Genomic DNA, 22,748 nt, shown 5'->3' with positions numbered 1-22,748 from the left:
TTGAAAAGTGGATTTATCTTCCATCCCATTTATCAACCTGACTGTAGCAGTGAACCGCGGAGGTGACCTCCATTGTCGGGTGTTTATGTTCTGTAATGTTGACTGCTGATGGGAGCTGAAGGGGAAATGTACTTCATGAACGTAAAATTAGAGAGAGGAGAGGGGAAAATGAAGAGAGGGAGCCAGAGTCTTTGCTGAGTGCTGTATTTAGTCAGAGGTTCACCTGAATTCAAACACACACACACACACACACACACACACACCCCTCCTCGATACGGCTGTTTATTCGCTATCGTACGACTAATGTAGAGTAAAGTAATCTGGCATTAGGGGCAAATAAACACTTGCGAGAAATGCCAGGCACAAGTTCACTGTGAGAGAACCATTGCTGATGAAAATCTACCTGATGTGACCCGGGCACAAATGTTCGAAGATGAAGTGATGCTTTTTAAATTTCATCCACGTTACCTTTAGTCTTCATAGCCAACTTCCTTCCTCACTCTCTGACCCTGAAGATTTGAGTAATGTATTTTCTCGGGGTGGATTTACATTTTGCACTTTCCAACTGCTCAAAATCTCAAATCTGTCCTTTTTTATACACATTTTACAAATGTAACTTGAAAACAAACCTTTTATCGGGTCAGAAAATGCAACATATATTTATATTCGCTGATTGCAGGGATGTTTATAATACACTGAATTTATAAATTGCACCTCTAATTTATATTGTCCACTGATATTAATGTCTGGACTATTTCATCTACACGCAGATCACAGATGGGGCTTTAAATCTTTTTCTTTTTAATTGGTCAGCTTGCGGATGTCTTCTGGTCCATAAAACCTCGGCTTCATAGGTCAGATGGATGCACATTAAGTGCTTCAAAGAGACACGTGGGGAAGGATGGGGCCGCATTCTAAGACTCAAATGAAGGGAAAGTAATTCAAAGAGTGAGTTTATGATTTCAGGGAACGATTTAGAATTGCAGCGATTTGACGACTCATTCAAGGTGTATAAAAGAATGCTGTTGAGGAGGTCACATCCAGAGCATTTCCTCCTCCTGAGGACGGAGGTAAACTGCTGCAGGACGTCGGCATATGTGCAGTAAAAAATGGGGAATCGTCTGTAGGTTCATACTCATGGTTTAACATAAGGCCGTTGGACTGTTAAGTGCGATCCTGAAATTACCATCCAGCACCGCCACGCTGCTATGAAACCATTAGCACAAGAAATGCTGTACTTACACAATACCAAACTCATTTCAGCATGTATTAAACTCAGGCAGTAAACCACGCATGAAAGACTGCAATCTTCCTCCTCCTCGTCTTCTTCCCCTTCCTCCCAACAACAACAATACAGACCAAAAAAATCTACAGAAACAGCAGCAGCCATATTCTAATTCCACGCCTGTCATAACATCCTGCCGGCTCCCTGGATGCCGCTCAGGTAGGAAGAGGAGGAGGAGGCGGAGGTAGGAGGTTACGGAGGCTCACACATTATGGCAGCGCATCTGCTCTGCGCACACAACATTGCGTTGAGAGAGATGGAGGCTGTTTTCACTGTGTGGCTTCAAAAGCAGCACCGTGGGCCGTCGAATCAATTTACAACAGCAAATTTCTGCCTGGATCTTCAGGTGATTCTGGTAAATGATTGGTTGGTCTCCTCATGTAACAATGCAATAACACCTGGTTTTTAATGCTACAGTGTGCACGAGATGTATGTAAATAACACACACCCTGGATCTGGACGACACAGATTCAACCTGTTAAATTACATTTTCGTGTTGACGTGGTAAATATTATTGTTATATTTTTATATTGTTACGCATCTTCATAATCATAGATTAATTAAGCACTACACTAGATCCCAGGGTTATAGTCCTTGAAAACCACCATACTGTATCAGCAAGATTGGAAAACTAGTTTCTAAATGTTATGCTCCACAGGAGTGTAACGATGTACAGAAACTTCTGAGATTCAAGATTCGAGATTCAAAGGTTTTATTTGTCAGATACTCATGCGCAGTGAAATGTTTTTGTGACATGTACTGTACTTGTGTGCTTGATTTAAGTAAAAATAAAAATATAATGCAGTGCAAGTAAAATACAATAGAATAGAATAAATATAATAAATACAATAAAATACAATATAATAAAAACATGTTTTGTTCAGAGTGCAGAGTTCAGGGCTCTGATTGCCGCAGGGGAAAAAACTGTTCCTCACCCTCTCTGTGCGTGTTTTATGACAGCGCAGGCGTCTGCCTGACCTGAGGGTCACAAACAGTCTGTTGCAGGGGTGATGGGGGTCCTTGATAATCCTTCTAGCTCTGTTGGTACAGCGTGTGGTGTATAAGTCATGCAGAGGGGGAAGTGTGGTACCCATGGTCCACACCATGGTGAGGTTGGACACATCGATACCCGGACCCTTTAGCTCGGTTTAACACCCTTTTGGCTAGCTCGGAGCGGTGTGAGTCTTGTGTTGTTTTTATATATTATATATCTATATATTATATTATTGTATATTTGAATATATACGTACATACATGTTTTGATGTATTTTTAATATACTGAATTAGTGAAAATTATCCAAGAAGATTGAGTGATGAATCAAATGGGAAAATTATCATTTTGTGGACACCTGGGAAAGTAAAAGCTATCTATGAGGTACTAAGCTACTGTACATCTGCAGCGATACGATTGTGAAGTCCACAAACAGTAGCTCATGTTTGACCAAGGGTACATGTAGACCAAATCAAGCCTAATTCGCTGCAATGCTGCAGGTTGGTGCGGTGGCGTAGGAGTGTCACTCCATGGTCCTTGTGGGTGACGTGTTGGGACCCCCCGCTGATCAGTTTAATGAAAGATGAAACTACTACATTCTTCTGCTTCTAGTATGCTGGAACTCATAATGATTGTTTTTCCTCATCGACAGATTAAAAATAACAGTAAACAACCAGGATGTGGCAGATCAATGCTGTGTTTTAAACTGGGGTGAAACTTAACGCTACACAGTTAAAATGTCTGTTGTGTTCCCTCTGTAGTATTTATCCATGCTAGAGAACATGCTCTGCTACTGACCCGTTGTACTCTGCTTATGATGCCCGGTCATGCCTCTGCTACAGTGGGTTGGCGTCAGCATCCACAGATTTTAATCTGGTGCACAATGCCAAACTGAGTGATTACACACGACACATTACTTTACACTCTGCTGTACTTTCGGTCATAATCTGATCACCAGTTTATGTGATTGGCCTCCGCAACGTGACGTCGGGCTCTGTCTCTCCAAAAGATGTCAGTGTCAACTTTTCCACCATTTTGTTGTGGAACTCCCTGTGGCACACACGGCCGCAGCCGAAACAGACTGCCCGAATAAAATGAATGGGAAAACATGCATTTTCACCGCCAAGTCTTCAGCCTAAAGGTCCAATTCATAAAATAACTGACACCTCTATTTTTATCTGTTTTTAAAATAATGGAGAAAAAAGGAATTTTTTTTAATTTTATTTTACCATGAAACTTAGATCCTGGTATTTGTCAAAATACACGTTTCGGGTGAATTGCATATTGATAACTCCAAGTTTCTCTTATCTCTCCTTTTCAAAATATTTATCATTAGATCTGTAAATCATAACAGTGTCCTCAGCTTAACCAATAGCAAAAAATAAGTTAGATCAACATGGATCACGAGTTCTTCAAAGGAATTAAGCAGGATACGTTTTTTTAACCTCCTAACCCATTTTTTAAGATATTCAATGTCTTTATTCAATTAGTACTTCTTAAAAACGTCAAATATGTTAACACGTGTGTGTTTTTTCGTGTTAAATACAACAAGGTGATCAAGCATTTGAGGTTTAAAAGTGTGTGTGTTTTACAGCGAGAGAGGCTGCTGTGGGTACATGTGTGTTCTTTCAAGGAGAAGAAACAAGGGAGGGAGAAAACAAGTGAAAGAGCCAGATGAGGAATGAGAAAAGGGATTGCGTGTCTGTCTAAGTGTGTGTGTGCGTGTATGTGTGTGAGTGTGTGTGCGAGGGAGAGAGAGAGAGAGCGAAAGAAAGAGTGAGTGAGCAAGCGAGCGGTGAGAGCGCTGAAACAGGAATAAAGCCGCGTACCACCGGGACTTCAACATGCACTGCGCCATTCTACCGACTCCATCTATCACTGTGCTCTGGCCCCAGCAGCACTGTGTGTGTGTGTGTGTGTGTGTGTGTGTTTGTGTGTGTGTTGATGGAGAAATACTTTAGTCCAAGCTTAAAGCGAAGAGCTACACACCACAACGAACACCACCACTGCATGGAGAAAGTGCTGCGTTGCCTCTGGAGCTTTAAAATGGATTTTCTGGTTTGATAAAAACCTGATAAATCCAATTATTTCACCACTTTGTTTCTTTCTTCTAATCCACCCGCTGAGAGATTAGAACAACAGCACTGACTGTGGTCTTCAGTGGGCGAAGTCAGATTCAGCATGCAGAGGTTACCCTGCGTTCAGCACTTGATTGATGGGCTGCTCCGTCTGACCGAGCGGATCACAGGCTCCGGTGACATCTGAGCTCTGACAATTCAATCTTATTTGCATGGAAGAAAAATCGCTTCTTGGTTCACAAGGGCTTAAGGATCGGAGCATTATACAACATTCATTATCTACTCAGCTATGCACCTGAAACGAGACAAGAGCAATACTTTCAGAGGTGTGCATGTGTGTGTGTGTGTGTGTGTGTGTGTTTGTGTGTTCTGGGGAAGTCCAGATCAGGATACCCTCCCCTTCCTCTATCGGAGTACTTTCCCCTCTCTCTATGTGTCTTCCCTCCTCCCTTACTTTATACATCTTCTTCCATATACGTGCCACCTACTTTCCCTGTTTTGTCCGGCTTCAGATCCTCGGCCTCATAGTTGGTCTTTTCACAAAGTTAAATATGGAACATCACCAGACCCATCCTTTAATTTGAACCTTTTCACGCCCTGGAAAACGATTCTATTTATCAGTTACTCAGTATTGGGTCCTATAAGCATGATATTAACTGTCAGATTGAGAAGTCCTACTTAATTTCATGAGATACTTATTTTACATGTGTTTTCTTCTGTCATCAATCAAATGTGAGAAAATAACACCGAGGCAGCCTGGTGACAGGTATCCACGATGTGTATTTTCGTGTGCAATTTTGTGTATTTGTACACACACAAGGCTGTTAAAACCAGACTCATTCTCAGAAACAGCACCGAGGACAAGACCTCTGTGTCCTTATCGGCAGCGACAACCCTGCAGAAGGTTGACACTGCACACTGGAAGCATTTGCTAGATGAACAAAAATAACTCATGTGTTTCATGGAGCTCTAAGTGGTGAGTTAGCTTCGTTTTCATGGACACCATCAGTGCTGAGAACACGTCTGCTGTCACACACACACACGCACACACACACGCACGCACACATATGCACACACACACGCACACTACAGTTCAGTGTCACCATACATGCCTTGTTGCTCTGTGAAGGTTGATGCTTTAGTTAAATTAAACACTAATGGATTTTCTGTGTAATGAATAAGCGTAAATTTCCCCCCATCGCTCGCAAACAGGCACGACAGCAGCGCCGCCGCCGTCGCCGCGTTGTTATGCAAATGAGCGCGGCAGCGATGCGCTCTTTCAAATGAAGTGTTTGAGATGGGAGACAGGCTCAATGAGGCGGAGACGTTTCTACACACTCAGAGGGCAGAAGGCTTTTAATTTTGGGGAGGAAAATAAAAATGAAAGTCTGGCTGCGCTGCCGTCATTTCAATTAATCGCATCTTTCTGGGCGAAATTACCGAGATGGAGCTGCGATGAGATGTGACATTTTCCATTAACTGCCCAACCATCCACACACACACACACACATACACACAAGTGATGAGTAAATAATATTAAAGTACACATCGAGCTGTTTCATAAAGTAATATTAAGAATAATTGAGCTTACCATTGTTGTTTCAGCGATGGACCCAAAACTGTTGATAAAAATGTTGCAGGTCACGTTTACAGGCGGACCTGCAGAGATGGAACAGAGAGGGGAAGGATGGGGAAGTTAGAGTTCATTCGACTCCAGTGTGACATTAAATCTTTATTTTTTTTTTTCAACACAAATAAAACCCCTCCAAAAGAGAAAACATTTCAGAAAAGATCATCAGAAACTTCAGTGAACTGAGCTGGAGGAAGAAAGGATGACAACGATTTCACAGAGGTTAAATCAGAATCAATCCCGAACTTGTCAAACATTTGTATCCAACAGCAGACACATACATCAAAATCAATCTTCATCATCTCAACCATCTCTTATGTTCAAGATATATGACAGCCATCCTTATAATGAGGCTCATCTGACATTTCATTTTCTCTTCATTAATCAGGCTGACATTGTGTTTGTGTCGGCTGTTTGCTACTGGGAGGGAGGGTTAGTTCTCCCTGGTGGTTACGAGCAGCTCCCTCATTGTTGGAAATGTAGATCGATGAAGTACGCCGATTCCAGGCTACATTGATTATTTTTGGGCCTCTTGAGGCGAGCAGAATAAGCTTTTAAAGACAACACTGACGTATTATCACCTCATGTAGTTCCTATGCAGAACAAGTTAGCAAACAGTGACCTCATTAGACATACAGTTAGCGACATCATGTCCACCTGATGATTATAAGTCCAATACTGTAGCTTAAAAAATATCACTTAGCAACTTTCTGCTGCAAACAAAGATCATTTTCATTGTTGATTATTTTCTCGATCAATTGACGAGTTGTTTGGTCTTAATATTTCAGAAAACTGTGAAAAATGTAAATCCGTGTTAACGTGACACCTTAACATGTCTTGTTTTGTCCCCAATCCAAACATATTCAGTTTACTGTCAAAGAGGAGGAAAGAAACCAGAAAATGTTCCCATTTAAGAAGCTGGGTGGGTAAAACAGTGTGGGTTCATCACACAAAACAGTTGCCAAAAATGGAGTTTGCAATGAGCTCAAAGAAACTAAAATACTCAACAGAGCGGAGAGAAAGTCGGAGGTAATTCTCTCATACAACACACAGTCAACTGATCCGTTAATAAAGGCACAGTATTTGTAAAAACATTCTTTTTTTTTTACATTTTAATGTAGAAATAAACAAAATATTGATCAGTCTCACCCATTTAGTTGCCTTTTCATGAACATTTGACAGGCTCTGTGACGAGGATTACAAAGTCTGATTGATTTGAAAAGAGCTGTCAATAAGCACAACAATGGTCCTATTGGAATTGCTGAAAATGCGGAGGGCGTCTGGAACGCTCTGAAATTCTCCCCACTGGGCTGTCTGCTGTCAGACACTAAAATCTGAGCTGAGCTGAGGTTCAAGATGTCTGTTTAAGTCCCTGTGTGTGAGCAGACATTAGCGCGGCACTAAAGTTGCAGCAACTGATGTCAGATTCAGGAAGTAAACAAAGTGAAAGAGACCAGGAGCAGTGAGGCTGCGCTGAATAAAATGAGTCCCCGCTCTGGACTTAAATACTCTGACAGCGTCTGAGCAGCGGGTCTGCTCCAGAGTTGCAGAGAAAGAAACCGTGTAAACATCTCATTACAACTGAAGAAAAGCAGAAATGAGAAAATCAATGTCACATCCCCTTTGAGACTTGAAAAGAGCTGTCGGTCAAACTCAAGGCGACATCAGTGCACAAGAGTGCGTCATTTCAAAGGATTTCATAATGACAAAAATGGCCCCCCTCGCTGTCTGCTCAGAGATACGACGCTGCGTTCAAGGTTGTTTTCAGAGGAGCGAGTCAAAGTGAAAGTAAATAGCGTTCGGCCCTTTTGCACCCACCCCATCGATTTGCTGTATTACTAGGTTTTACAAACACAAATGCGATTACTCGGCGGCAGGAGTGGAGCCGTGGTGAGGAACGTGGAGGACGGCCAAACAGTCGGGCTCTCATCTCTTCCCGGCGTCGGACATGATATTGGCTTTAAATGACAGGGAGAAACCTCTAAACTCGTCTTGTCCGCGGAGGAGGCCGGTCGCCGGTTTGATGATGACAGAGAATCAATCTGCCAGTAAACTGCAGAACTGAGCAACTGAGGAGGCAACGGTTCTTCAGTTTGTTCAACATTTTGGGAAATACACTGTTTGATTTTCTTTCTCAGAGTTGGACGAGAAGATGACTCACATATCTTAACGTTAGTAACTACCCAGCAAACACTGGTCAGGCAGTGACTTTGTGTCCAATAACAGTCCACATCCCCTTGGTCAATAACCTTGAGGTTGGCGGCCAGATTGTGACGCTGTTTCCAAATCCAATAATGGTCCTGCCAGACCAGGAGGTATTGATTATATTACTGCTATGAAACAAGAAAATGAATGTAGGGTATGTATCAATATTACATTGCTCTCATGATATGAGACTGGTCTTAGATTTGGATACAGTTGTTTGGTGACATGAGTGACATGCGTGTTGTCTTTTCCTGGTTTGACGTCATTTTCTGAACTCACCAGACTGTTCTACTTGTTCTGATACTGTCTTTACACCCTTTGGCATTATATCCACATCACCGATGATTATTGATCATCAAAAAGTCCCTGCAACATTGTCGCTACATTGCTACAAGGTCTTTGTTCAAACATATTGTGGTTTAAACCAAAAATACTTGGATTTCATTCCTCTCGCTCTGTATCACACTCTCACACAAAGCATATCACCAGGCAGATCACCGGCTATTTTCTGTCGACGTTTCTCTCATTCATATTGGTTGTGACTGGAGGAGGAGGAGGAGGAGGAGGAGGAGCAGACAACAAAGAGGCACCTTTGCTGTTGCCACAGCTCGACCAACCTGGCCTCGTATTTTCCAACATCATGACACTTTTAGACACTCCTGTTTTTCCACTTTAAAGAGGCACAGAGTGTGAGAAATCAACTTGTGGCTCTGCTTCAGCTGCAGAGCCTGATGACCATCGGCCTGGGTCAGGAGCAGTTGGTCTTTTCTTGCTCCCCATTGTACACTGCATGTTAAAAAAGCTGGGTTTTTTTTCCACTTCTAAGATGAGTCATGCGGTACAATAGTCTGGTCAAATCATACGGTTCATAGCCAACTTGAGATGTCCAGGGTGAACATCCAACTGACGGACAGCACAATGTCATTTTGGAACTATTTGAACCATGAAGGAACATTTTGATCGGATGAACAGTTCAACGCTTCTATGTCAAACCCACTGCCCAGTAAATGTGTAGGTTTAGGCATACCACTTGATTATATTTAGGACTATATCACCATTTAGCTTAAAAAAGTATTTGTGGTTTGCAGAAATATTATTTGCTAACATTGTTTGTTGTGTTATCATAATTCGCTGGTTATGGAACTTGAGTCTGGGGGTGATTAGCCTAGCTTAGCACAAAGGAAGAAATGGGAAACAGAAACGAATCAAACCTCTCAGCACTTTTCTGGACTTGGAAGCAAAGCAACAGAGCAACAATAAAAGTGTTTTCTAGTGTGTTTAAAAAAAACTAAGGCCCACTTAATGCACTGCAAAGCTTCAGCGATCCCTCTGTGGATAAACACAGTAAATCCTGCTTATTCAGTATTGTTGCATACATTCAGTTCTTTTCAGTTCATTATAAAAGAGGCTGTTACATACTAATGCTTCAACATAATAGCTTCTCTGCAAGCAGGCCGGCCCCAGAGTGCAACTCTGCATTTTTCATGTACGGAAATATATTAAAATCTATAGAGAGTTATCTGCTCTTTTGTCTGAGAATCAATGAGATCACTGCCTGCAAATCTGAGCTAAACGTTTGTAATCTGATTTTCTGTAATCCCATTACACTGAATCCACTCTTCATCAGTTAGAAAATGAGGCTGGATTACAGAATGTACAATGAGTGGCTACGTTGTAGTCATACTCTTATACATGTCCATACACACACACACACACACACACACGCACACACACACTGAGTTTGTGTTTAATGTCCCTGCCTAAACTCAGTGTCTAATTCCACTCGCCGGCGGCTAGCTGCGAATGAAGGAAGGGGTCTGGATTATTTTGATGGCCAATTACTCTCCCTGTCACAGTATGAGGACTGCTGGAGGCTACTGGGGAGGACTATCATCTGAGAGTCATTCACACACACACACACGCACACACACACACACACACACACACACACACACACACACACACAAGCACGCAACTGTGGTTAAGCAATAGAGTAGAATCATAGGGTTGAAGATGCACGGTTAAGAGGGGAAAAATCATTAAAGCTGGCCGGAGGCGATCGTTCTCTATGTGACTTACGTGTACAGCGTCCAATTAGAGCACCGATAGATTACTCACAGGACTGCGTGAGGAAAGTAGGATGCAATGTGAGTAATAATGACAGAAGAAAAAACAACAGCTTTCGGATATTAAATCAACCAGGTTTGCTTTCAAGAGCAGCAAATGAGACGGGCTGCAGATGAAATGACAGGACAGTAGCTGACTGAGGAGAGAGAGGGACACTTAAACTGCCAGTCAGAGCTTCAATTACTCCACAGGTGATAGATAACTGATGCTTGGAAGCAGAACGTCTGTTCCAATCAGGTATGTAAAAGTCTAAAAACACCAGACTGTAAAGTCGGACATTTTATGCATGCAAAACTACAAATAAGGCGGTTCATGCATCACTTAGAGCTGTTTTGTTTTGAAAGACCTTATGGAAATGGTAACCAAGCCAGGAGCTACCTGACAAACAAAGACAAGCCTACTGATATAGGAACACCTGCATGAACATCTGTCAGACGTTTCCTTCCTAAATTCGGTAAGTTGGTAAAAATTCCTTACCAATCTGCTGTTTAGTACCAAAATTGTTGGTTGTTGTGGTTATTTCAAATAAAATCATTTAAGGCAAAGGTATTAATACGTTTTCTGTAATCATAGATTCATATTTAGTATACTTGAATGGCCCAGGCAGCCCATAGCTTGTGCGTCCCTTCTGGTATTTGCACACCTTGCCGGATGTTTACTCCATCACGGGAAGAAACGCAAAATATTATTCACTAGGATCACTTGAAGGTGCCAGTGCTCTAAACAAGAGAGGTTCTAAAAATGCACATACAGTATTTAGGAGCTAAATCAAGTGCCAAAATGATCCACTTGAGGGAGCAGAAAATATTAAAACGACTTCCTTTCCAAGAATCGTACAGAGATATTTTGGAGGATTTCGTCCGGCAGCCTGCTGCAGGTTCTTGTCTTCTTATGCGCCTTAATGGAGCTGAAAACTGGACTATTTTTCTGACACTCCATCATGTGCACCTACTCTGGAAAGAGGAGATACAGATTATCTAGAAAGACAGAAAACTACTGTGAATATTGGGTAAGCTGGGTAAGTTATTTTATGTAGAATTCTTAACAAACACCTGGCATAACACCAATTTCTTATGTTAATTACATTTATTTCACGCAAAAAATACAGTGGTTATTTGGCACTGCAGGAGTTTGCTAAACAAGAGGACAAACGAACTGGGTGTACACTCAGCGGAAGACAAATAGACTCCGGGAGCTTCTTGGTAAATAATCACCCGACACAGGGCACCTGACTGTATCTGTCTGATGTATAAAGGCTCCACAAACCCCGTGAGCACAAGCTCTGATATGTCTGAGTGCATCAGAGGGTTTATCCATAAACCGCTGGTATTACATTATCACTGTGTTTCTTCTCAGAATGGCTTTTTCAGGCCTAACTCAAGTCCTCTGACACATTTCCTCTGCATCCTGGCTTTGTTCGAAATCCCTCCTTCAAAGTCCTCACGCTCCCCGGCAGGAGGGAGGCGAGTGGAGGGACATCATAATTTGTCTTGTCTTGACGTCCCTCGCAGCGCGTGACGCAAAAAAAAAAAAACCTGAGGAGGAAGAGGAGGAGGAGGAGGAGGAGGAGGAGGAGAAGCTAATACCCCCCCGAATACCTCCTCCTTCTGCTTCGCTCCCCGTTCTCCACCACAGCAGTTCATTTAATAACCATCCAGAGAAGGGGAGAAGGAGAGAGAGAGACAGTTTGTTTTATAGCTTTCCAATAAAGACAGAAGACGGGGGTGCAGAGAGGAGGAAGAAGCGACAGCTCATTAACTGTCATGGAGGACAGGCTGCACTGTGACTCACAGGCTACTGTAGCTGCACACGTATATCTGCCTCGGTGTGTATGTGCAAATGGCCCGAGCAATAAATACACACACACACACACACACACTTGACATGTCTGTACTTCTACACAGTACTTGCAAGGACCCTTGATGACATAATGCTTTCCCTCGGGTCTGTCTTATAATAAAGGTTGTTTAGGCAGCATCAGTTTTCAGAATGCCTTCCATCCAGAGCCGTCTCAAAATGACGCTGAATATTTTCTATATTTTACTCCTTTATTCTTTATTTTTGTGTGGTGTGCATTGCTAGAATCATTTCCAATGTGATGTCGGAACAGTTGATTTTTCTTGCTGAAAAAAACAATAAGTGTCCCTGGCAGATTTTCTCAGCTGTAGATTCTGCTCCAGCTAGCCGAACTAACTGAGTACCCATAACCTCACCCTTCCCTATTGACCGACTTCCCGTGAAAAATTGCCAGTTTTGGTTGCCACAAACGTTCGGTGGCAACCAAAACTGGCAATTTTTCACAGGAAGTCGGACCGCCTCCGTCCGTGATCGTGGCAACTAGAAGCATTTTGATCCACGTGTTGTTTCATGTGCCTAAACCTACCCAGAGCTTAAGCACAGTGTTATGACTGTTGCAACACATAACTTTAACTTATCCATGGTTTTGCACACAGATACTTCACATCTATTTTCGCGCTTTGGTTGCCTCTACTCTGGTCTTACAAACCGTTTGTGCACAACACATCCACGGCAGCACACGGAGCTGAACATAAACAGGCAGGACGCCGTGTGTCGCAAACGTCTTGAAAAACTCTATTGATAATGTTGGCATATTCAACGTGCCTTAATCAGAAAATGCTACATTTGGATTCACAATATCAAATCAGAGTATGTTGTTCACATGACCATCACATTCTGTTTATTGTTATTTTCTAAATAATGATTGAATATTAGTTAATAACACAGTCAGTGTCAGAGGTCCTTCAGTGACACCCTCTCATCGCTGCCTCGACCTAAACCTGATTCTACCTGAACACTAAAACCACCGTGAGGTTAGAGACCCACACTGGTCACACATACAGGAAGTGCAAGTGCATGGACACACACACACACACACACACACACACGCGAAGATGGACTTACACCTCAATCGCAAACAATGGGGACACACACACAAACGATAATGTGACAAACACAAACATTACATGCATTAAATCAACACATAAAGACAACAAACAAGGGCAAACGCACGAACAAATGAGCAAACAAACACCCCAAATTACGTGGACACACACACACACACACACACACACACACACGATTACAAATATACATTGAGCAAAAAGGCAAACACACACGCACCGTTTATGCTAAACTGTACAGAGAGATATGCAGGTGCATTCAGGCATGCCCAGAACACACACGCATGTTAAACTGAAGGACACATACAGAATGCATGGAGCGAACACACACACACACACACACACACAGAACACACATTAACACTCATTAACATACAGTTTTGCATGGATACATACAGTCCACACGCCTCGTTGGTTTTTAACCTTCTGCAGCTGATAACATTTTAAGATGTTACAAACAGGCACACACACACACGCACACACACACACACGCGCACACACAAAGTCCTTGTCCTCTGCATTTGTTCCTGCTGGCCACCGTACAACAAATCAACACAACGTTAATCTGCTGCCTTGATGGCTATTAAATATTCAAATGAAGATAAAACTTGAGAGTAAATTAGTAGATTTACTTTTAACTCACATTTAATTCTGGCTATTTCTTATTAAACTGCAATGGAAATGGTTTAATATTTTTATGAATTATTTAGACCACTCTGTGAATGTTCTTGTGAGATAAATCCCAAGCAGCCGTTGGCATGTGAGCTCAAAAGTTAATTTCACTGAATATACAAGCACAAACTCCGAGGAGACCAATCAAGGCCAGCGACTGTGCTGAAGTCCTGCTGAGGTGCGCCGACTCAAATAAATCCCTCCCCCCCCCTTCAGCCCAACTCCACTTTCATTAAAAACAAGTGACAACAGCAATAAAGCAGGATGAAACAAACAGCTCGGCTCGGCCTCTCAGCACTTCTGCTAACTGCAGCCACTGCAGCCTCTGACGACAGAAACAGCTCTAAACAGTCCCCGAGCGCTCCGGCTCCGGCTCCGGCTGTATGATTCTCTGTATGCAGGTTCAAAACACAAAAGCTTGTAAACATTTCTTACAAGTGTGAGCCATTAAGTATGCTGTGGGGCTACTCTGGCTGTCTTCAGAATCAGACTTCATCTAGACGTTTCCACGTTTCATCAGCTTCTTTAAAGAAATCTGCGTGTCATGTTTGAAGAAGGAGGGCTCAGTGGGTGATGATAGAATGTTCTTAGCGTTAACACATCCATTTTTTGCACAGAATGTACTGTTGTTTTGGGAGTCACTGGCAATCGAACTGTTCAGTCATTTGGGTACGACGATGTGTCATGTTTTTCTGCCATCGAGCACGAAAACTCACAGAAAACTTAAGGCTGACTGTTGATTCCAGTAGGCTGCAGCCTGGCTTCTGTTTTTATTTCCTTTCACTTCTCTGTTACAGACAAAATGAAGCCAACCTGCGTGTTCATTAATTACCCTACCCCTAACAAACTGTAAGGCTTTCCCTTTGGAGTTTTTGCTTGATACCTGTAATTCTTAGTGATCAAATGGGTTTTCACATGTTAACTAAATTCAGTTTTAACCTAAAAAACATTTCGTTTTAACCAAACTGATTCAAAAAAATGTCTGTATTTACAAACACCATACAAACAAGCATTTCAACACAGTATCACTGTTGGCCCCACTGTTGTAAACACAACTGGATCATTTCCATTTTTCCTCAGGGTAACAACTACCACTGACACAGAGGGAAACAAGTGTATTTATTCATTTAGTTTGTAAAGATAGAAAATGGTGCCAGGCTGCCAGCCTGACTACATCACCAGTCAGATTTCATTTTCCCAGTAGATTTCATGCCTGGCGGCGGTCCATCACCAGTTTATATGAATTCAGCTTTAACCAAAAGGCGTTCTTTTCAACCAAACAGTTGTTATACTGATCACAGATTTTATGTTTCAAAATTAGATATAAACAAACTATAGTGAAATAAATATGTCTTGTTTTAAACTTAAAGGGCAGTGTAAACACTGCTAACCTGCTTTTGTAGTGCATACTTTGATAAATATATCACTGTTGTGTAAAATAATTGCTACATAACTGTCATACATGAAGTGTCAGAGTGTTTTTGCATGAATCATGTAGTACATACAGGGGCGGTTCTAGGGGGGGGGGGGCAACAGGGGCCAGTGCCCCTGTAACTCAGAGTCTGGACCCCCCTGTGGCCCCCCCGACAGGGAGTCTGCATCAATAATACAATGACAGATTTCTTCCCTGACGGGAAAGGCAGAAATAAAGTGTCTTAGCAGTTTACTACCCAATGAAAATTGCTGAAATTGTAAACACTGTTTTGTCTGAATGAGGGATTTATCTTTTTTCCGGGTTGTATGTGCCCCCTAACAAAAAAGCTGGCCCCACCCTGGCCCCCCTATTAAAACTGGTCTAGAACCGCCACTGAGTACATACACAAGATCTAAGACCCAAGGATATCTTTGTAAATACTGTAAAAGAACTGTACTACGTGCGGCTCGTACCGATCGACCAAATTGCTCCTTCACAGCACCTTTTAGTTTTGAGAGTGTTTGCTGGTCATCATCATCGACTCATTTTTCACAGAACTGACAGAGAGAAAAGAGTGTTTGGTGGTTATCCAGGAAGTAGACGGGTCTAAATAGAGATGGTATGAAGATGACAGCATGATAAACCTGCCAGGGAAGAGCCTGTAATTGCTTTTTTAATGATTAATAGTTCAGCAGGTTTTGTGTGCCTCCCTCAGCACACTAAGGGTTTAAACATCTCATCCTCGCTGTGATTTTTAAACTGACACTGGAACCAGCACCAGACTGCCAACTGAGGACATGGATGACATGATGACACTGACATGAGCCTGTGGGACTGTTTTACTGTCATCTCAACACTACCTCAAATTAAGATTTAGCACTGCAGAAAACATGGCAACTTGGCATATTTTTGGTTCCGTATCTCAACATTATATCCAAGATGGAGCTCTCCCTTCCCCGTGGAGCCACTCTTGTTATAAATGTGTCCACTCATGACATTGGAAGGTGTTTTGGATTAAAGCATCTTCAAAACAGCAGGCTATACCACATCCCCAAAAACGCCATATGTTAGGAGGGTATAGCAGGTGCATAAAGGCTACAGGAAGCAGTGCCGGTGCCAATGTAAGGCTGAATCTCAAATCTAATAAGGCTCAGCTGATTCTTAAAGCCACTTTGACTGGTACCTTTTTGAGATTTTGTGAATTTTATGCTACAGTCACAAACCCAACAGTGGCCACTGGTTAATACAGTTTTACAGCTTTAACATTTATGACTGTGAAACCACTTGATATTTTCAACAAGACCCAAGGACATCTCCGTCTTTGTTTCAGGCTATAAAGCATACATTTCAAATGAGATGTCGGCACATTTCCATCCGAGTTTGGGGTGACAAAACCTATATTTTAAGCCAAACCATCATCTTTCCAACCATTATATAGGCAATTCGTGAAATTTGTGACAAAATCTGTTCTATCTATTGGACTTTTGTGTATTGCCGCGAATTGGCCACGTTTTTTGTGAGCTTGACTTTCTACATGAATCCTAAAGATGACTTGCAGCAGTGTTTGATGAACTGATTTTTATTCACAAATAACCCAAATCAGGATCAACCCCAATCTTAACCGACGTGTTTCTGTTGTCTAAACCTGACCACAAATTCACGTGTGTACTGTCTTAATGTTTTTCTAATAATCTCTCCTCAGTCGTTGACTTTGCTTTTGTCCAGAAATGACTGTAACTGTACTGTAAGATATGCAAGGTTTAATCGTCCTCTCGACTGGTTGCCAAACATCCAGGTGGCCGGTCTCTTCTAATATGAGGCTCGGCCACACGCCTGGTGTTTTCACAATAAGGAGAGGGTGTAGGTGGTACAGTGGACGACGCTCCATTGTCAGGCCTGAGGACGGTTGTAAAACACAGGTACCTGGAGGATTGTCTTGGCCCTGCTCTGCCATTATTTATTTAACTCTCTCCTCTCCCGATACCCAATTTGCACTCCTCTAAGTGACACCTCAGCGCTGCAGCGGTGAGCCTGAATTTATTCACAGCAACAAATGGCACAGAGCTAAACAAAGCAAAGAGAGGCGAGGGCGGGAGAAAAGTCGAAGGCTACAAATTACATGAAAAATACTTTGAATTACGCAGGAGCACCTCTTTTGCAATTGAGCTGCCTTCAGCAAAAAATACTACAATGGCGGTGAGACGTTAAATATTTATAGGGCGTCGTCTGTAGGCTATATGGTCCAAGGAAAGCAGTTTCACTTTTTATTGAACTAATATATATTCCCTGCACATTCTCATGGAGGTTGAGGAACATGGCTCATTTTACAAAGAGGGAGAGAGAGAGAGAGCAAAAGAGAAGAAAGTAGAGGGTTGTTTTTCTTTCCTTATTGCTGTTTTTCGCCATTATGTCCAGACATGACAGCTGAGGATGAGATCATTTCTTTCTTATCCCCAATGCATAAACATCAGAGCCGAAATGCCAGCGAGAGCAGAAAAAAAAAAAAGAAGTTTCCCTGGGAACTTTAAAGCATCATAAATCTCCTGACTCGATGGTGAAACAGTGAAATAATGAACATTTTATCAAACGCTGAGAGCTTTATATTACTGGAAGTTACTCGCCTCAACTCATAAAAACAAAAGTTTGCTAAAAGCCATAAAAATTATTCTGTACTCAGAAACAAATGAAGATGATACCTGAGGAGAGTGCTGCAAGTATATTTTGGCAGCTTATGTTATGGCATGTACATCTTTACCTATTTACTATTTTAACTGGAACATTAAATATCTGTTACACCCTGTTACACCCTGGCTACCAAAAAACAGTGAAAAACACAAACTTGAGACACAAACCTGGAAGGGAACGGTTGTCTTTTACGTTAATATGAGATGGAGCATTAAAGGTCCCATTTTATGAAAAACACGTTTTCTCTGGTCTCTACATATATGAACTGGTCCTCCCTGAGCCTACCAACCCCCAGAATCAGGAAAGCAAATGAGTCCTGCATGGTCTCTGCAGCCCACCCACTGGTAAAACGGTGCTCCTACAGGCAGTTCGGATTCAGCTCCTGTTGTTACGTAACGAAAGAAGTCATTATCATAGGCCGACCTTCTCAGCGCGGTGATAGGAGATATTCGAGAGGGGGGCGTCCCTCTGAAGTTCGTTGTGTCCAGCGGTAAGATAGCAGTGTTGTCGTCGCTCAGAGTTAGACACGCAAATTGCTCTGTTGTTGGTTGTAAAAATGAACATCAGTGCCTATATTCTGTCCCAGCTACAGAACAACAGAAGAGACCGTGGTCACGTTTCCTTTTTAACGACAACGTGCCGGCTACGCTTCCAGTTAGTTTGTATGTGCGTGCTAACCACTTCACGTCGGACTGATTCAGTAACGAGGGTCAGTACAAAGCTGGCTTTGCCTCGACACTGACCCTCGTAAAAGGATCAATCCCAACCATACGGGACCCAGCAACTGCACCCGAGCCACAGGTAAGTGTCGCCGCGGTTTGATAGTATTTACAGTTGCATATGAGTATGGTGAAGTCAGCTGAAAATGCTATGCAATGGCGTTTGAAGCGAGTTTAATGTTAATAATATTACGATGGAGCTTGGTTGTCACAGTAAAAAGTCTGGAAACATGTGCAGACTGGAGACAGACGATGCGAACAGTGTCCAAGAGTTTGGAGACTGTGTTGGAGGCAAACACAGCTTTTGCTAGCTGTTAGCCATTAGCTACATGGTAGTAAATATAACAACACATACAAACAAACTAACATTATTCAGACACACTAACCATTCTGTAACGTCCTGCTGCAGCTGCAGGGTCTGTATTTCTTCAGGAGCCTCTCCTTCTGGGTCTGATTCTGGGTCAAACTGGTATGGTTGAACGACAGCATCTCCACGAGCCATAGCGTTACATCCACCGTAAACATTAGCATATGCTACCGCTAGCATAAGCTGCATCCTGTCCCTGAGAGGGGCGTGTAGCAGGCAAGGCAGGCGTTGACAGACGGAGCTCATTAGCATTTAAAGGTGCAGGCACAGAAACAGCCTGCTCTCAGTAGAGCTCACTTGAGCGACTTTTAGACAACTCATATTCAGGACCACGGATGGGTTTGGGGCAATATATTTAAATTACAGTGTTGTTGGACCTCTGACAGCTGTGTGAAATTGATGAAAAACAGTATAATATGGGACCTTTAAGATTTCACCACACTGGAGCTAAGAGGCCCAAACGATGACAACAGGCCCTGACCAAAAGCACACTAAATAATTATAAGTCTCTTTTGATTCAGTAAAGTAGCTGAAAATTGTTATTTCTTCCTGTCCTGTTGATTATTTAATTATTATTATTATTTTTTTATCTTTTAAATTGAAATTCTTCAATATTGCTTCTTTTAAAGGAGCATTTTAAAAATGTTATCCATCAAAATGAATTTGCCAATTATGAGGAGTAATAGTTAGTCACCAAGGAAATGTAATTCTATGAGGTATCCTGTGAGTCAGACACGGCTTTATTAAATCAAAGTAACACAAGTGATGTAATCAGAGTTTGAACGACATGGGTCACGAGTCTAACAAAAGATGCTACTGAGATGCATGGGAAATGTAGGACCTATATTAGGGGCAGGAAGTCAGGATGTCTTTGACTTTCAATTTTTTTTAATTCTGTTTCTTGAACGCTGCTAAACTTTATGTAAGAACAATCAACAATACTGACTTCTGACTGCATACGGATGAATTTGGCATCTGTTTGTAAAAAAAAACACAACTTAAAAACAGATAAATCCCCCGGGGCTTTATTTTTCCTGAAACTAACAACCTTTCAAGGATCTTCCCTGACTTTCTCTACATGCCTGCAAGCAAGGCAACAGGAAAAAGAAAAAAATAAAGAAAAAGAAAAAATAATTTCAGTCTTGCTATGCTGCTGGCGCTGTTTTATTAAATTCTTTTCTTCTATTACATTGAGACACGACAACGGAGGAGGAGATAAACATCAAGGCTGTGAAACACTGAGGGGAAAGTAAAGAAAATGCTCGAAGGCGGCGAAACATTAAAGTGCCGTCCGTCTCCTGACGCGACTATTGAAACAGGACGTGTTTTCTCCCGACTTCTCTTCCTAATGTCGACTTTCTGTAAAGCTACACCTCTTAATAAAGAACCTGTCCACGTCACAGTCCTGTTTTTAATTCCCATGCAGATGCCCTTTCTTCATTGCTACACCCCGCTTCACTTATACGACGGCTCTCATTATTCTCCGACATATGAAAGTGTATACCTTACATCTCCTATAGAACAGAAAGTCTTTTAGCTTTAAGCGAGGAAGTAAACAGTGTGGTTGATCAGCAGTGAGGGGAAAAACACTTTGCATCACATTTTAATTGGAGTGCTGAGATGAGGAATGACGTTTACTCCGGCAGACATTTTCCACCATCCATCATCACCTCCTCCACCGAGAGAACTTTAGGGAAAAACTTCATTTTCCTCCCCAGCGAGGGAGGAGAAATGCCATTATGATATGTTTTACTCCTCCTCATCCCTCGTCTCTCCTTCACTCTCTCCATGAATCTATTTCTTTTGCTTTTTTCCCCCCCTTTCTTTTCCCGGCCTCTTACTCCCTCTCTCATTCGTATTCTCTCTTTCAGCCACGGGGTGTTCAAGTTTCATTATGAGATGAAATGTATTCAAAGTGGGAGGCAGGCTGAGAGGAGAGCGGACGAGAGATGGATGGATGCATGGCAGCCTGGTCAGGATTCACCTGAGGCTGTGTGTGTGTGTGTGTGTGTATGTGTTTGTCTATGCATATTTACTCAAAATTGGCATTCGTGCCTGCAAGCATTTTCAGTTTCTGTGACGGTGTGTGAGCCCTGTATGTTTACAGAGAATATCTGTATGTGTGTGTGTGTGTGTGTGCTCGCATGCATGCACTTCCTCTCTCCCATATTCCCTCTGTTTATACATATTATTGTAACACACACAGTCTCATCTTTGCATTAATCATGGGCCAGAGCACCCTGAAAAACAAACATATATATCTCTCCCTCTCTATCTCTGTCTCCCTATCTGTAAAAATAAAGAATAGGGCCATTAATATTTATACTTCTAATACAATCAAATCATATGCAAAGACTAAAAGCCTGATAAATCTGTTCCCTCTGTGCCATAGAGCTTCATTGTCATCAGTTACACTAATAGAAACACATCAGTGAGCCATCCTGTTTTGCTGGCTGACACGATCCTGCATCACTTTGAACACGCACACTTTATTTGGACTTAGTCCCGCTTACACCTTCCTGTTGTCACAAATACTCACTAGAGCATCAAGCGTGCTGTAATCCACCCTAAAATCTACAGCGCTGAGCTGTTTCAGAAAATTACTGAGGTGTTGAAATCTTAAAACTTGAAACTACGCATCTGTGAGCTGTTTTACAAAAGATTGACCTGTTAGGGGTGAGAGTAACAGACGAGGGGGGATTAACCCAGTGCAAACCCCAAACCGACTCCAGCTTTACAATTATGTGTTTAAGCAAAATAAGGGTTTGAAGCGCATAATAATAAACATCTAGAAACTATTAGACAATTTTTTTAGATCTAAAGTTAAAATTTTGTAATTTCAGTTTTTGTTAAGCTTGAAAATTATGTAAGTTAATTTAATGTTATTCAATTGTCTCTTCGTAGAGGCTGTTTTCCACCTAAGCAATTGTTTAAGACGATTTCATATGCACAAAGTAAGCGTATATGATGAAATTAATAACTATAATGAGTTCGATGCTCCTGTTACTCTCAGGCAGAGGTAGTTTGAGGTCACAAAGTGGCATTTTTTTTTTGCCACATGCTTGAATATATCCTGAGAAAAACAAATTATAGATATCAGCTTTCAGTGATATAATTATTAGATTTAAATGTGGACCAAGACAGACTATATTATGTGAACCTATTATTTTTTCCCAGCTAATAGAAGCAGTTACAGGTCATCTGCAGGCTTATTTCAGTGTGTTCAAACTCCTATAGATCAATGATGATGGCACTTCCAGTGCCTCTATGTGTTTGGGAGAATAATTCAGACCTGTACTCAACAACAGCTTTGGGTTCAATTTAGGTTAGGCTGGGACGAGCCTTTAGGATCCTTTTACATACATTTTCAGGAATTTCCTGATATTGCAGCCTGCCTCATCAGAAAAATGAGGTCGACTGTGTAAAGCAGCTTATTACAGCCCATATTTACATTTTCAGGGAAAAGTCTGAGTTGTAAACATCAGTGCAGCAGGATATAAAATATTTCATTTACAGGATGCACACAGAGAACCTCATTTTCTTGGTGGGGGGTTTTAATTTAAAAAATAGCGAGCTAAGCTGTAGCGAGAGTCAGTCCGGCTGTTGTTCGGAAACTAATACAAACTTTTGTCACATTCCTGACACCTCTTCTCC

The 22,748-nt window shown here is 41.9% G+C and overlaps 1 protein-coding gene across 4 annotated transcripts in view; it reads right to left on the bottom strand.

The window, feature by feature from the left end:
- Positions 1–22,748, bottom strand: part of glra1 (glycine receptor, alpha 1) — a 114,101-nt gene that overhangs the window by 42,723 nt on the left and 48,630 nt on the right. For all 4 annotated transcript variants that reach the window (XM_030396987.1, XM_030396988.1, XM_030396990.1 and 1 more), the window contains one exon: positions 5,946–6,013. In XM_030396987.1, the coding sequence (XP_030252847.1) occupies positions 5,946–6,013 (68 nt within the window). The remainder of the gene's footprint in view (positions 1–5,945; positions 6,014–22,748) is intronic.

The sequence above is a fragment of the Sparus aurata genome, chromosome 18 (assembly GCF_900880675.1).
Source record: "Sparus aurata chromosome 18, fSpaAur1.1, whole genome shotgun sequence".
NCBI classification, from domain to species: Eukaryota; Metazoa; Chordata; class Actinopteri; order Spariformes; family Sparidae; genus Sparus; species Sparus aurata.
Note: the sequence above shows the minus strand (reverse complement) of the source record. Positions and strands in the feature narration are given on the sequence as shown.